Below are 15,987 nucleotides of genomic sequence, written 5' to 3'. Positions count from 1 at the left end.
AATATAAACACCAGTGTGGGTGAAGAAGAGTCCTTAGTGATGCAGAGTCCACAGGCAGGTGCAAAGGAGAGCTGCTTTATTGAAAAAAGCAGACCTTTTTAGCAGTTAGCCCAGTTAGCAGTTATCAGCTACATACTTTTAAATCATAATAAAAATAATTCAACCATCATACACCACGATGTGAACACACCATGGTTACATAACTTGTTTTTCTACCTCTAACTCAGCTCAGTCACTTTCCCACAGTCCTTTTCTAGTTAACCAAAGTAACAGGCCTGAGCCGTGATTTTACAAGGCCTTCCTTTTGTAAGATTTTACCCATATGCAACACAGGAGACATTCAGATGGGGAACAGAGGAAACTGAAATTAGGGTTCAGTCCTGAAGTGCTGTGTATAATTCTCTTCCTTATCTCACGTGTTTTCCCAGTTTATCATGAAGATCACTTTCTTGTTCATCTTGAAAAACATTCTTATATACTACTGTAACATGTTCATAGAGAAAAGTTTGGTTGGAGATTAACATTTGAAAAAAAATAGAAGAGCTTTATAGTCTTTCCTTCTTTATCTGAAAGCATTTAAAAACAAATAGATCTGAATCTGTTTATACAGAAGTGGTACAAGTTAAGAACAATGTTTTGTTCAGGGATAGATAAATACAAGAAAAGGGATGGTACAAAAATTTGGAATTATATAAAATAAAATGTAGCAAAGATGTATGTGCTGTTCACTGTTCTAAACTATTGTGCATGACGTAGAGAATATGTTTGTATAAAGCTAAAAGGAAAATAAAAATTCCTTCTGCTTTCAATCAATTTGAGTTAGCTTTCAGGAGTTTCATCTTGTTAATTTTCACTTCATGATTAATAATGTCATTTGATTATAAAATGTGATAGCTCAAAAGGAAGAACGTCAAAAAAAGTGCTGTAATAGCATGTAAATAATTAGATAGGGATTCTCATTAGACGTTTCAGTGTAACATTATTTGGTTTCCTGAACTCTTGGTGTACATGTATGTATTAGTCAATTATAAGGAAAATGTGACAGTTAGCCCAAGGGTTTTGTTGTTCAGTATAAGTCTTATTTTTAGTTTGTCAGTTGAACCAATGTATTAGTCATCATGATATCAGCTGAATCTAAGGAGAAAACACCACATCTGGAGTCTAATGGAGGGATAAAAGTTGATTTTTCAAAAAAATAAAATAATGTATATGCTTTTCTGCAAGTTTCAGAACAAAAGAGCCAATCTCTTTCTTTTAAATGTGTCTGTAGTCTCAGAAGAAATAGGTCCTTTCTGTTCATTTAATTTGTTTTCTTTTTTTCCCCTCAAAGTTGATAACTTCATTGACATTTGTGATTAATTGGGTTTTAAAGATGCTGACATTTAAAGTTGATCCTCCTTTGCAGCTTCTGTAACTAAACTCCTCTTACAATTCTTTTCACCTATTTTTCTGTGCAATAGTCACTGATGCTTAACTGTTGTAGTTAGTATATATTAAGGTTCTGTGTTGATCTAAATCTTCTTATTTAAAGACGTAGTGTAAATATACAGTATTTACCTATTTTTTTTTATAACTACTTGAAGAATTTATGTTGTTCTGCATAAGATATATATTGCCTGTGGCCATATTTATTGCCTGCGTGCCACATTTGGAGTGTATTCCTATACTGGAAAAACAGAGATCCTTATTTCTTTTGATATTTCTTGTATTTTTATTCTTGCTGTAAGCTAATAAGCTTTCAGGAGGACAGGTGGAGGGTAGTCCCAAGGAGTCTAGCAGAGGGGTCCCTCTGGGATGGGTGGACCATGATTCCTTACATGGTGCCACAAGTGAGTTAGAAGTTAGGGAGATCACAGGAATTTTCAGTATACTTCTTCATAGCCATTGAGTTTTGAAATGGTTGGTTTTGATTGTCATTTCATTGAAAAATCTTTGTAGCTATAGAAGATTTAATGACACAGTATTTTCCAGGGGAAGTTTCTTACAGATCTTTAAAGCAGTTCCTCAATTCCCCTTCTGTTGATGTTTTCTTTAAAAAAAAAAGCATTAGAAAGATACTAAGGAAGATATTATCTTCTTAATGAAGAATTATATACCGAATTAGTAAAATAATTGTCAGTGATTTGATATGGTGGCCAAGTGTCTAGAACTAAACTGGTAGTAATTGATGCAAACAAAAATGTATTTTCCTGATCTATAGCTTTTACAAAGAAAACCTGAAATTAAAATATTTTTCAGCTGCTATTGTTCTGAGCTTGTCAAGTTATGCTAGCTATTCTTCCAAATGCAGTTTAATTTTTTTTTCTGGGCAGCTGATTTGCCCCCTGCATTTTTTTTTTATCTTGCTCTATTTACATGTATGCAAATAATAATTTTTTAGGTGGCATGTTCCCTGAATAATGTAAATATTTTCTCTCTGGAGTTGTTAGCTAAAACTGCATTTTAGCTCCCTCATTGTGGGGGAAGCCAAAAAGAGAAATCAAACACACATGCATACACATTTACACACTGAAATCATGATGTGCTTGAGGAATGCAAGAGAGAACCCTGGAGAAATAACCTTTCTGCAACAGTGCTTCTCTCTGGCTGGATACCTCCAATAGAAACATAGAATAAGCATACCCAGTGAGAGATGAACTGAAGCTGTAATGCAGTGGGACTGAAGAAAATTAGCTATTTGAAAAGAGCACAACTTTAGAGAAAACTAACCATATTATAGCAAGGGCATAGGAGAAAGGAATAGTCTTCTGCTTGTGTAATCTTTGGACTGCTTTATGTTACAACACTTATGTATGCTAGCCTTGCTAAACATTCCAGTTTATTAAATTCCTTAGAATGAATGCATTTTATTTTAGGGAAGAGACACTTATACTACTGCTTTACATTAAGGAATCAGTGCTTCCATTAATTTAATATAGACTTACTTCACATGATTCAGAATGAAGATATAAACTATCTGGAATAAAAAGCTGGCTTGTATTTAACATGATATTTTACTGAGAGGGCATAGTAGCATCATTTGGGAAAAAGTGCACTTGCTTACTATAACCACTTAATGGAGCATAAGAAGGCTTTTAAATAGCTGATGTATTGACCTTAGAGGAAGAGTAGTGCTTGTTATATCTGTCTATCTCAAAACCTAACATTAGAGAAGTCCATGTATTTGAAGTTTAAAGGCTATCTTCAAGTATAAGCATTTAGCTGGAAATGTCAGTTATTAATTGTTTGATTTGATTCTGGAGAAGAAATGAGAAATCTGCAGAGAGTTATACCTACTATAAGTCCTATTTCCAGATAGATTTGTTACTGCACCTATTCACAAATCTACACACTTTGTTATCAGTAGTACTTACAGCTTGTCAGAGTTGGGCATATGACTATACTTGGGAAAAATGTATGGCAGATAACATGTTTGTTTATAGAATTGAATGGCTGGATCACAAGGGAAATAGAAATCAGAGGTGCTGAGGTGACAAAGGAGGAGTAGGAATGGTTTAATGGTTTAAGGGAGTAGAATGGTTTAAGAGAGTAGGAATGGTTTAAGAGAGTGCAGACCAGACATAGTGATGACAGTGAATCAGGAGGAAAGGAATAAGATTATTTTTATATAATCAGGCATGAAAAATAGGATAAGAATTAATGTAGTTGGAACATGAAAATAGGATTGTGTTCAAGTTGTTTCAAGGAGCCAAAAGTCCACTGGACTCTACTTGAACCTAAACTACCTGAAATTAATATCCTGTGTCCGGTACAGTTGGGATTAATGCCAAAAGGCACAGCTGAAATGATTTTATAGGTATGGAGGATTTTCACTTGGGAATTGATAAAGACCAGACATCTACACTTGTTCTTTATTAGATAATGCTAATTGTTTTGTCTGGGAAAAGTATTCAGCATTTCGAATGCTTCAGCAAAGGAGCATTAAAAACCCTTCAGAGAAAACTCAAAACTTGCACTGAATAACAAAGTATGTTTCCCTCTTACACAGACTGGTTGTGTTTTCACTGTTCACTGCATTAACCTTCCCTAGAAGACTGTATCAGATTGAAGTTTCTACCCATTAGGCTTGAGGTGTTCATTACTCTGGGTTCACAGCATCAATAGATAAAGCTCTGGTATTAACAACTGTGACTGACAGCTGCTCTCCTCTGCCCAGTGTTACTTGCTTTAGTAATTGCAAAAGAGAGAAACTGAGCTCTCTTATGGGCTGGTTTGAGCCAGCTGGATACCTACTTCAGGAATTAAAACTGCAATCCAGTGAGAGGAGTATTCTTCTTTGATTTTTTTTTCCCAGGGGCATAACTGTGTATGAAAGAAAATGTTCTCTCAAATTCTTAGAGTTTTAACTAATAAACTTACATAATGTGGGGACATTGCTTAATGAGTTTCTAGTGGGTCTCATTATGTAGTGATATTAATCACATTTTTGACAGATTTTAAGAAAAGCATTGCTTGATAACAGAAAAAGTATGTATATAGCTTACAGAATGTTTCATGATTTTTGAGTGTAGAGGGAACATTTCAGATATAGCAAGAATTTTCTTTTACACTGACTTTTTGAAATAGGTTTATTACATTCAGTAAGACAGCATTGTTGAAGTATTGCTAAATGCTTTGTAATTGGGTATAAACATTAATACATATACCAACTAATATGCATATTTATTGAAACAAAAATGTGTGTATTTGTCTTGCAGGAGTCAGTAAGCTGATCCATCATTTACACAAACACAAGATACCCATAGGTGTTTGCACCAGCTCGAGTGTATCGTCATTTGAGATAAAAACAAGCAGACACAAAGACTTTTTTAGTCTTTTTCATCATATTGTGTTGGGAGAGGATCCTGAGTTGAAGCGTGGCAAGCCACATCCTGATCCATTTTTACTTTGTGCAAAGAGATTTGAACCTCCTGCACCACCAGAGAAGGTAAGAGGGGGAGGCCACAAATTAAATTTAGGAATTTTCTGTTTGGGCTATATTTGGAATTTTTTTTTAATGTGATAAAGACTTAGATTAATATAAACATTTTTAAAATCAGCAACTCCCAGATGTTTGTGCTGTCAAAGAGAGGTTTTTCCATCCGCTACATTTAGAGTTATGCAGATTGCTCTGATTTGCTACATGATAGCATGCAGTCATAGGAAAGTGGAATGATTTTCTTCTGTATATATAAATCTACAAGCTTAGCTTCTCTATTCAGAGTTTGGAAACATTCATGGCTGATTTACCTCGTAAGTGTCAAAGCATTAAATATAGTTCTTTGTGATGAGCACATATATTTTTTTGAAGCTATATCTTTCCACTAGCAGTCTAATCTCTGAGATCATAATCCTTGTTTCTGATTTAAAACTATCAGCTTGAGCACTCTTTCTCAAATAGTAGATGTGTTAATTTTTCCTGTCTTATATATAACTTTACAAACTATTCTGAAAAAGAAATCTGTAGGAAAAAAATTTCACATCAACTGTGAGAGTTAGTTAAAACAATGTCTTCATTTTTATTTTAAATTAAATTGCCTTTATCCTTAGAATATTTTTCTCACTTCTTCTCTCTTCCAAGTGGATCGTAAATTCTGAAGTTTTGGAGTTATTTCAATTACTGCAGAAAAATGTGTTTGCATTTGCAGAAAAAGGTGTTGCAAGATAATTTTAAGGAAGAAATTTAGGTAGATTAGACTGTGATTACTGTTCTCTCAGTAAAATTATTGTGAAAAAAAAGGCTACACAAGTACATATGGAATGATTAGCTAAGATTCCTCACCTTTTATACTTCAAGTTCTCACCCAGAGTCTAAATGGTATTTTCTTTGCTTGGGAATACAAAGTGAATTAAGTTTGGTGCAGTGTGGTTTACATTTGAACACAGTTAACCGAACAGGGTTTGGGTTTTGGTTTGGTTTGATATTTTTTCTGTTGCAGCTTTTCTTATGTGTGAATCTACTTCATTTGTAAGCTTACATGTTCAGAAATGATACACCAAATGTACATAAACAAGGAAATTGAATGTCAGCTGTGTTAATGGAAAATTAAACTATAATTTCATGGGAGGAGCAGGACAGCTTTTCCAAAACTCTTAGTTTTTGTGGTTCTATTTCAGAAAACCCACAATACTTAAAACGAACAAAAAGTTTAAAAATAAACCAAAAGGAAGGAACAAAACCAGTGAGCCAGTGACACTGTGTAGATACTTGTATTCTTTAGTTGTGTTAGCATTAAAAAAAAATATGAAGAAATAGTAGCATCTGTATTACACTTAATATTTTTAAACTTTAAAGGTACGTTAGACAATCAAAGTCACAGTTTGTTAATAGTAGTTGTGTATTTTTAATTTTGTTAACTTTTCTTTGAAGAAGGGCATAGATGTTTGAATCCATATTTTTCCTTTGTAAGAAGTTTATAGCATCAAATTCCCTTTGTGCAGATAATTCTGCTGAATTTTTTTTTTTGTTTCATCTACAAAAGTCACAAATGTTAAAGTGTGGGAAATGTACAAATGCACAGAATTCCCAAGAGGAAGGAAGTGAAAACCGTGCATATGAAACTATCCAAAACATTTGTGACCAGTTGCAGTGTAATAGTGTCATCTGCAGTGTTTTGTCCCAAGCAGTGAACAAATAGAGCTACAGATTTGGATTTCATGCCAGCAATCATTAACATGCAAGGCTGCAACCAAGTATCAGGAGGTAAAGCTAATGTCTACAAAAGCAAATAATTGGACTTAAGCAAAACAGGTTGTTAGAGCATCATAGGCAGTGCTTGGGCTCATAGATCTATGCTATGTATTATTTGAATGTTTTCAATTGGATTGGATTTACTGTCATCCCAGGCTGAGATAAGGTTCTTTGGAGCTTTATGTACTCTTAAACACTGGATGTTGCTTGATGAGCGCCTGCAGAGAACTTTCACTGGAGCTGCTGGCTAGAGCAGACTAGTAGATACCAAAACTACCCAGTGAAACCAGCTGTCAGGGAGAAAGTTAGAACTTTCAAATTTGCTTCAAAACTTTGTGGCTCCTGTTAGCAAAAAATACAATGTAGGCATAGAGAAAACCGAACCCAAAATTTAGCTGTAGTGTCATCTCAGCCAGTGGTTATTGCTGTGCAGGCATACTTCTGCAAGTAGATCACTATTTAAGTGATACATAAATGTATATGATATCTGCTCTACTGTTATTGAAGGATGTCATAAATATCCATCTTGAAATTTCTTAGATGTTGATGTTTTGATTTGCGGTCTTTGCTTAACTAGGAACTTAATACACATAATGATAAAATGATAGCACAGGAATTTCAAAAAAGGTACAGCCTGCTAATTCAGTCTAGGTCTTCTATCTTGTGCTGCGTGAAGCATCATATGAACTTCCAATGCTAGTAACAATGCCCAGTCATATAAGTAATTAAGTAAATCAGCCCGATAATCAAAATATGATCTGGAAATTAAATACTAAAAAAATTGTATTTTAATAAAATTTATTTTTAAATATATTCCAAATTCTGCTCTTAAATGCACAGATGCAACTTGTATGAAAACTGTCTGGAGCTGTACATGTGTTGAAATGATGTATTCTTGAATATTTTAGAAACTTCAGGCTACAATGTTCAAAACACTGTGTTCTTTTTCATACATTTTAGTTAGATGATTGAAAAACACTTTTCTTAGTATTATTTCTGTTTGGATTCTCGTCAGGGATTACTTTAACAAACAGAGCATTAATAAATCCAGGGTTCCTAATGGAATGCACTCTCAAATTCTGAGAGATCTGGAAGATGTAATTGAAAGACCATTTTCCATAATCTATGATTTTCCATAATCTATCATGGCCATTGGGAGAAGTGCTCAAAGGCTGGAGACAGCAAATGTCACTCCTGTGTTGAAGCCAGGCAAGGAGAATGACCCGTGGAGATGCAGGCTTCTCAGCCTCATCCCGATACCTGGAAAAAGATGATGGAACAACTTATCCTGAAAATCATTTTCAGGCACAACAAGGATAAGCAAACCATCAGGGATAGTCAGTATGGCTACACCAAGGAAAAGTCACACTTGACAAACATGATTAACTTCTTTGATGAAGTGATTGTCCTGGTGGACATGGTGAGAGCAGTGGCTGTTGTCTACCTGAGCTGCAGTGGTGCCTGTGATACTCTCACCCATACAGTGTGGAGGAACAAACACTGAGGTGGTTTGAAAACTGGCTGAGTGGCCAGGCCCAGAGGGTTGTGATCAGTGACACAGTTCTAGTTGGGTGCCAGTGATTAGTTCTGTGCTCTGAGGGTGAATACTGGGTGCAGCCCTGTTTAACATCTTCTTTAGTGGTGTGGATGAATTAAGAGAATGCTCAATAGGATCTTATTAATGCATATGAATACCTGAAGAAAGACTGTAATGCAGAAGGAGATAGACTTTTTTCAGCGATGGAAACAGACAGACTTTTTCCCAGTGATGGAACCTGAGGCAGTGGACACAGACACACACAGGAAACTGAGCACAAGGAAACACTTTTTTTTTTTTACTGTGAGGATGGCCAAGCACTTGCAAAGGTTGTTCAGGAGGTTGTGGAGATACACAAAGTGTGTCTGGGCACAGTCTTGTACAATGGAGGACAATGGACCAGATGAGCTCTGGAGATCCCTTCCAATCTCACTCATCCTGTGATTCAGTGATTTACTTCACAGATTTGATCTGGGAAAAAAAAATAAGGGAAAAAAAAAAAAGCTTTTGCTGAACAATATTTTTCTGTTCCTCTATAATTTACAGAGCTCACACTATTTAAAATCATGCTTTTGGGATTTGAAATACCAGAATAATAATTTTTTTATTTAAAAGAGTTTATAGTAACCAGGCCATTTGTGTGTATGTTTATAATTTATATATATTTATATATCAAGTATAACTTTTCAATGCTATCTTGAAGGAGCTTTGTTTCATAATAACAAAAATGGTATGCAAATAAATTTATTTTAAGTATGGCTCTGAATCAGAGGGTTTCTGACATCCACATGCCAAGATTTATACATATTTTCAGTATGTTTCTGTCATCAAAACCGCACAGATTAATTAACTTCCTGCTTAAGGGCGTTGAAGGCTAAGGCATTTCTTTCCAGTATTTTGGCTGATTTGCTTATAGCTTTTCTGTAAAATAAAGGACTTTAGTAGTAGTTTAACAGCAAATAAATCCATTTATATTAACTTTTTAAACAGAGGGATAGACTGTAGTAGTACAAATGGTCATAACTCTCTTATGAAGAATCAATCTGTTCTATTTAAAAAGTTCCAAGTGATGTGAATCATTGCCTTAATTTAAAACACTATTTCTTTGCAGTTTCTTCCATTTTTAATTAATTAATTGATCCCATAGTTACAAATAATCTCTGTACCAAATCTAGAGAGAGCTCATTAAAATTTTTTCAAACTGATTAAATGGCATTAGGATTTATGAGTCTCAGTGGGCATTTTGTCATAGAATGGAGAAGTTCAAAGAGAAATTTCCTGTGCTCTAGAAGATATAGGGAAGGAACAATAGATTCAGAACATTAGGACATTCAAATATTTTGTAATTTTATTCCATATTGTACAACTAAAACTGGATAAAGGCTAATTTAGCACTTAATGTGACCATTGTTATTGTGAGCTTTTATAAAAAAGGATGCTAAAACTGTTTTTTAGTTTTATTATCTGCTTTATTTTTAAACTTTTTCTAGGGTTTTTTTCCCCCACTCAACTCCTCCATTTTGACTGAATGCATGTAGTGTTTATATTTTAGTCACTATGGTTTTCAGATAAGCAGGTATTTAATCAGTGATGTTGCTGTTATTCCTTGTGTATACCTGGAGGTTGAATGTATTAGGAGTACTTTATTTGAAGTACAGAAATTACAGACATGAACAAGCGTTCTAAGTGTTGCACTGAGCTGTAAATTGGAATCCCTGCTGTTCAAATCAAATGTTTTAGTCACCATAAATCTGTCCCTTTTCAATTTTATTGGCTTATACTCTTTCCTGAATGTTTATGATTCACAAATTTTTTATTTTGGAAATAAAGGCATTAAATGTAAAACCGCTGACATTGTTCAGCTTAGTTCACGTCTACGTCAATGGCTTTTTCTTCAAGCTTGGCTCTAGTTTTTCTTTGCCTAGGCCTAGATTACAAATTTTTTCTCATCTGAAACATCCTTCTAAATGGCTGTTCATGGTAGGACCCATTCTGACTTACCCAAGCCCTGCTGTCTTATTTCCTTGGACTCACAGTTCTTACCAGCTGTTTTAGCATATTGTTAGATATTTGTTTTTTCCAGCGGATATAACCTGTGATGGTAATGGTCAGAGTATGAAGTTTAAACTGCTAGGCTGCATTCAGGAGGAGAGATGACAAAGAGTTTGTAGATGATCACTGTTGTTCTCAGACAGTGTGGTCTGACAGAGGCAGATACAGCACAGGCCAGTGGCTGCTTCTTATGAAAAGACATCAGTGTTGCTCCACAACTCTTTCTGGCTGAAGGTGCATTTTGAGATAGAAGGCAGAATTCAGTCTTTCTTTTCAGAAGCCACTGGACTTTCTTGTCTCTACTGAAGTATTACAGTTCATTAATTAATTAGGCATTTGATGGGCTAGAGTCAATAAAGAACTTCTTGCCTTGTCTGATTTGTTGATGCCTACACCAGTGTAGCCATTTGGTTATTAGACTGAATGAAGGTCTCAGATGTTTGAGCATTTCTGGAGTGTTTTCTTGTGGTCCCTTGTCTGAGGGTTGTACTCTGTCAGTGTTCCTGTTAGCCTTGCATATTGTGCTACAAAGTGATCAGCTTCCCAACACAGCAGAGAGGGTTCTCCCATGACAGAAGTGTGTCCTGGGGATGGTACACCCTGGGAAGTGGTAGGACAGCTGAGCAACTGATTCAGTGTCTTGAGAGGTTGAAACCACTGCTCCTGAGTACATGCACCTTAAGTGTTTTGCAGCAAAAGCAGAGTTCACTCCCTAAAATAGATTATAGATTAAATATAGATTACATAGGTTTCACTCTTACTGTACATGAAGTGATTAAAAGGCAAATGAACTATGTCCTAGCATTTATGTGTGCCCAGATTAGTTGAGTTCTGTCATCTAAAACATGCCCTGAAATGTTGAAAGTGGATAGCAGTTGAAATCTGAAAGGGTGTATCTATGGGCTTGGGAAGAGAATGTTTCAGCTTGTCTGCCTTCTAACCAAGGTGAGGTGCCAAGTCCAAGGAACCTTCCTTTTTCTGATTTTGTAGCTTTTTGGAGAAATGGTGTTTTTTACTTCTATGTATGCATCCAAAATTCCCAGTCTTAACAGCTTGTGTCTTTTTATCAGGAACTAAAAATATCTAGCAGTTAGTCTTTTGTAAAGCATAATTGGAAAAGTAATTCCAGCACAGTTCTACCCTGCCAAGAAAAATTCTCCACAGAGAACATAACAGCAATCTGGAACTTCTGCTTTCTTTTTAAAGCAGATCCGAAGAGAGTTTTATCCTTGCCTTCTCCAATGTGCAGACCACTTTCTGAAAAAAAAGGAGGAAAACATCTTTTTGTGTACTTTTGAACCTGAGAAATTCAGTCTCCCAACCTTTTTTGCTTCCTTGGGAATTGTCCTAAGGAATATGATACATCAGCTCTTTGCTCAGAAAGGTTCTTGGCTAGAACTTTTTCCTGAATTCCTGAAGCCTTTACTTTTCTTGTTCTGCAGTGTGACTGAAGGCATTTCTAGATGGCAAGTTGTTTTTGATTACTTAGTATATGTTGCTGAACTAGTTCTTGAATTCCTGCTGTTATGGAGCACTGGAAAATAATAAACAGCATAACTTTTTATGGGTTCCTCTTCCTGCTGGAGAAGCTATTGATACCAGACAAACACTGGAGAAATTTAAAGGAATAAGTTATTAATAAATCATACATTTGAATTGTGTACTGAGCAATGTAAAGTAATTAGGTATGAAACAATATATTTTTTACATATATTTCTGGAAGCTTTCCAACTTGGGATGCAAAGATACAGCACTCCAGTGGAATGTACTTCTATTGTGATACGCTGTTGAACAGCCTGCTGGCTGAATCCTGCACCTTCCTCAGCTGCTAAGTAGTCTAAGCATGTAGCCCTTGCTTGTGTCTCCCAGGCTGGATGATGAAACCTGTTGTTAGGAAGTTTGCCTTCCAGCTGTAGAGAAAAGAACATGAGGTATTTCATCGTGTCTCACAATCTCGGACTTCTGAAGATCTGTTTGTCACAAGCCATGGGTAGAGGGTGTGATGTTGGTTATAGGTTCTTGTCAAGTGGAATAAAGGCACTGGACCACGTCAGGGAACTCTTATGTTTTCTTATACAGTCATCTTAACTGTGGCAACCAGCCCAATGTTTGCACTCAAAGGTATTATTAAAGTTAAAATGCCCTTAAATTCTTACATTCCCACAAAAAGTATCAGCTGACAAGCCCTTAGTTTTGTACAGTACACTTCACAGCTCCCACAAAAACCTCTTCAGAAAGTGCTGGCTCACAAACAAGCCACCGCACTACTACACAAAGGTCATGAGTTGGGGTGGGGGAATTGAGCACAAGCCAAAGGGGAGCAGAAAGTTGGTGCAGGACAGCACTGCCCCATGTCCATGGGACCCTCGCCTCTGATCACCTTTCCTGTAGCAATACTCTGAATATTTGAGACAAAACAGGCTTAGGTCTGGTCCTCTACGCTACTATACACAGACATCTTTTCCCTAAATTAATAATAAGCCACTATTTTATACTTAAATGTTAATTAAAGGAAGGAGATTTTTTGTTTGTTCATCTTCAGTTTTTTTTCAGTTATCATTCTCTCAGTTCTTATGGTTGATTTACTTCCTCCCTTTTCTGCTAAAGCATGTGTACTTGTATGTTCACACGTGCACTCACCCACTCTCCCAACCTACCCCTCCCCATGCTGGCAGTCTTTATAATATGTTTGTGGAAGAAAAATGAGATGTTGTATGGCTTGCAAGTAATTTAACTTTTAAGTGTTCCAGACATTGCCCTTGTTACTGCAGTGCATGTTTATTTATGGATGTATTTGTCTTACGGAGATGAAAAAAGTCATTGAAATTCCATGCAAAAAGTAACCTGGTCAAGGTTTGCTTTCACTGAAGGTATCTTAATGATTGGAAGGGGAAAGAAGGATTATAATTAGTTCTTAGTCTTTTGGGTACTCTGCTTGGGAGGGTGGAGAGGTAGGAATACTTTTTTTTTCCTTGCATTTGTCTTGATAATGTATCAAGTAGCTGCTAAGGGACTTGATGAAATGTGATGCAGAATAATAAATTATGCTCTGCAGCCTTCTTTGCTTCTACGTGAGGTGAGTGTGTAAGCACAAAGAAACTGGTGCACCTCCAAATTCAAAAAGCATTATATTCAGATTAGCAGGTCACTGGAGATGTGTTGCTAATTGTTTTAGGGAGCTCATTATGGGTATTATCACATATTAATTATGCATGGTAAGTAGAAAAAAAGAGGGGGAAAATCCTTGTTTTATGATAACTTGCTCACTGATTTATCTTTTCTTTCTTTCAAGACCTTGAGCGTTTTCTTAGAGATGCCAAACAGCAGTCATTGAATAATTAGATTTTAATTAACAAGCATTTTCACAAAAAAATTTTTTAATGTCTTTTGAGTTATAGCAAGCATGAATAAATCCTCTTTCAATAAGATCTAGTGCACTGATTCTCTCTGTATCTGGAGTTACCTTTGTAATCATCCAGAGGTTGTTGTAACAGGGTCTTTCAACCATCTCAGGACAAAGAATGAAGGCTAAAAGAAGGAATTGCATTTTTGGCATTATGTTTTTGTTGCTTCTTTGCAAATTAATGTCATGGGGAAACCTCTGGAAACCCATGAAAGACTACAGTCAGCTATGTGTTGTTCTAATGCACTAAGGCTAGGGAATGATGAGTTTCTTTATTTTTTTTTTTTTTTCTCTTAGTTTGTTTAAATTACTTGTTCTTTGTGGAGATGTGGAGATGTGGTTGTAAGCAATTTTCAGAGAGCTGGTATTACATGATAGGGTTCTTCTTATTCTGTTTTGTGATAAAGAATTTGTAAGAGTCTGTCTTTTTGGCATGATTGCAGAAAACCTGCATATGGAACCATCAATTAACACTGGTAAATTATTTATAGTCTAAACAGGGCAAAGCTTTTTGCTCAGACTGATTGCTGCATCACGAAATAAGTGCACTTAGAAGGTGATTACAAAGTGTACTCCATAAAGCAGTACTGGAGATTTTTTTTTTTTTTTCATCATTATTGTGATAGGTGTTATAAAGATAAAAGACCTTGTAGTATACAAAAGAACTGAAGATATGAAGACTTGTCTGCTAAAAAAGGATGCTTAGCATTTACATTTCAGCACCTTTTTTCTTAGAATAATAGCATAATTCAAAGCCAAGACTAAAATAGTTCAAGTTAAACTTCAGTAAGACTGGAGTGATTCTGATTTAAAGTAGAATACAATTCCAGGCAATAGTAGAAATGCTGCCCTTCTGTTCCATGAAAAAAAAAATAAAACCAACAAAACTTTTCATTTTTGCCTAAATGATACTAAATACAGGAATTGCTGTTCATGCTCAGATTCAGTGTCCAGCTTATTTGGTACCATCTCTGGTAATAGCTAATAATCACAGCTTAATAATCACCGTTTAGATAGAGGGGGTTGATTTATCCACTTAAATTCTATTGCTCCCATATTAAGTCGCTTTTAACAAAAACAGACAAAAAACAGGCTATAGTAACCCTTCCACAGAATCTGTGGGGTTTTTTTTATACTGATGTGTGCCTGGGACAATGAATTCTGTATATGTTTCGTATGTTCCAGTGTCAGTTTTTATATGTTATGAGTGAGAAAGATAAGAAGTAATTGATCTGCCACTCAGTATTGTAAATGCTGCTTGTCACATCCCTTTTTATTTTTTGCTCCATAAATTAAGCTCTTTAGAGTCTGTTTAAAACCTCACTGTCTGAAAAGGTTATGTTTGGGAATTTTGTGGGGTTGGGGGCAGTGATATGGTTGTTTTTTGGGGTTTTTTTTCTCTTCATAGGCATTCTGATTGCATTTCTTCAGACTCTTCTTATCAAAAACATTTTAACATAGAATAATGTCTGTGGGATACAGTACATAGAGCATTCCAGATGAGACCATTTTATATATGTCTGTGAATATAAATAATATTATCCAAGCTCTAAGTTTTCACTGAGCTGGTCTCCTAAGTCCTGAGTTTTCTCTGAGCTGTTTACAGTGATGTCCACTATTTAAATCAAATGTTAGAAAATGTATATGTCATTTATTTTCTTCCAGCTAATGTGTACTGCCACATTTCTTGGCCATTTCATTTAATTTGACACTTGACTGCCTAGTAGACTACTTTGTCACTCCAAAGTTCTTACAGATGTTATCCCAGATGACCTACAAAACTTTCTGTAATCAGCAGATTTTTCTAAATATAGAGATAAGGATTACTTGTCAATACTTTCCTAAATAGCACCAGAATTATTTTAAAATACAGCTGCAAGTATTTTCTAATGTAGTGGCATGGTGATGGAAATGGCTTTTGATGTTAGTAACTCCTTCATAGGTTAGTTGCTTCAAAGTCTCAAGGTTTTGCTGAGTAGCAAAGAGTAGCTGATGAGATTTCATCCACTGAAAATATCATGAAAATATCCTCTGTTACAGAACATGTTTTCCTCCATTAGGAAATTGTCTTCTTTCTCCCAAACAGACACCTGGTCACAGTGATCTATTCAATTTGTCTCCAGAACATATTATTGCATCCTGTAGCTCAGTCTGGAGACATTAGAGATTGCCTATTGTCCTGAACTTCAGAACTATTGAAGACTCAAAATACTACTTCAAAAAAAATTCCAAAAAGTGCCATGGGCACTTCCAGTATAACAGTATGTAACCTATCCTGCTGCTTTTCACTTTCAATAATACAGTTATCCCAAGCAAACTAAACCA

At 35.6% G+C, this 15,987-nt stretch overlaps 1 protein-coding gene across 2 annotated transcripts in view; it reads left to right on the top strand.

The window, feature by feature from the left end:
- The window catches only part of PUDP (pseudouridine 5'-phosphatase), a 65,396-nt gene that overhangs the window by 32,259 nt on the left and 17,150 nt on the right, over positions 1–15,987 (top strand). For both annotated transcript variants that reach the window (XM_059839719.1, XM_059839721.1), the window contains exon 3: positions 4,698–4,927. In XM_059839719.1, the coding sequence (XP_059695702.1) occupies positions 4,698–4,927 (230 nt within the window). The remainder of the gene's footprint in view (positions 1–4,697; positions 4,928–15,987) is intronic.

This window comes from Haemorhous mexicanus, chromosome 2 (assembly GCF_027477595.1).
Source record: "Haemorhous mexicanus isolate bHaeMex1 chromosome 2, bHaeMex1.pri, whole genome shotgun sequence".
Classification (NCBI taxonomy): Eukaryota; Metazoa; Chordata; class Aves; order Passeriformes; family Fringillidae; genus Haemorhous; species Haemorhous mexicanus.
The sequence above is the reverse complement of the archived record's forward strand: the minus strand, read 5'-3'. Positions and strand labels throughout refer to the sequence as shown.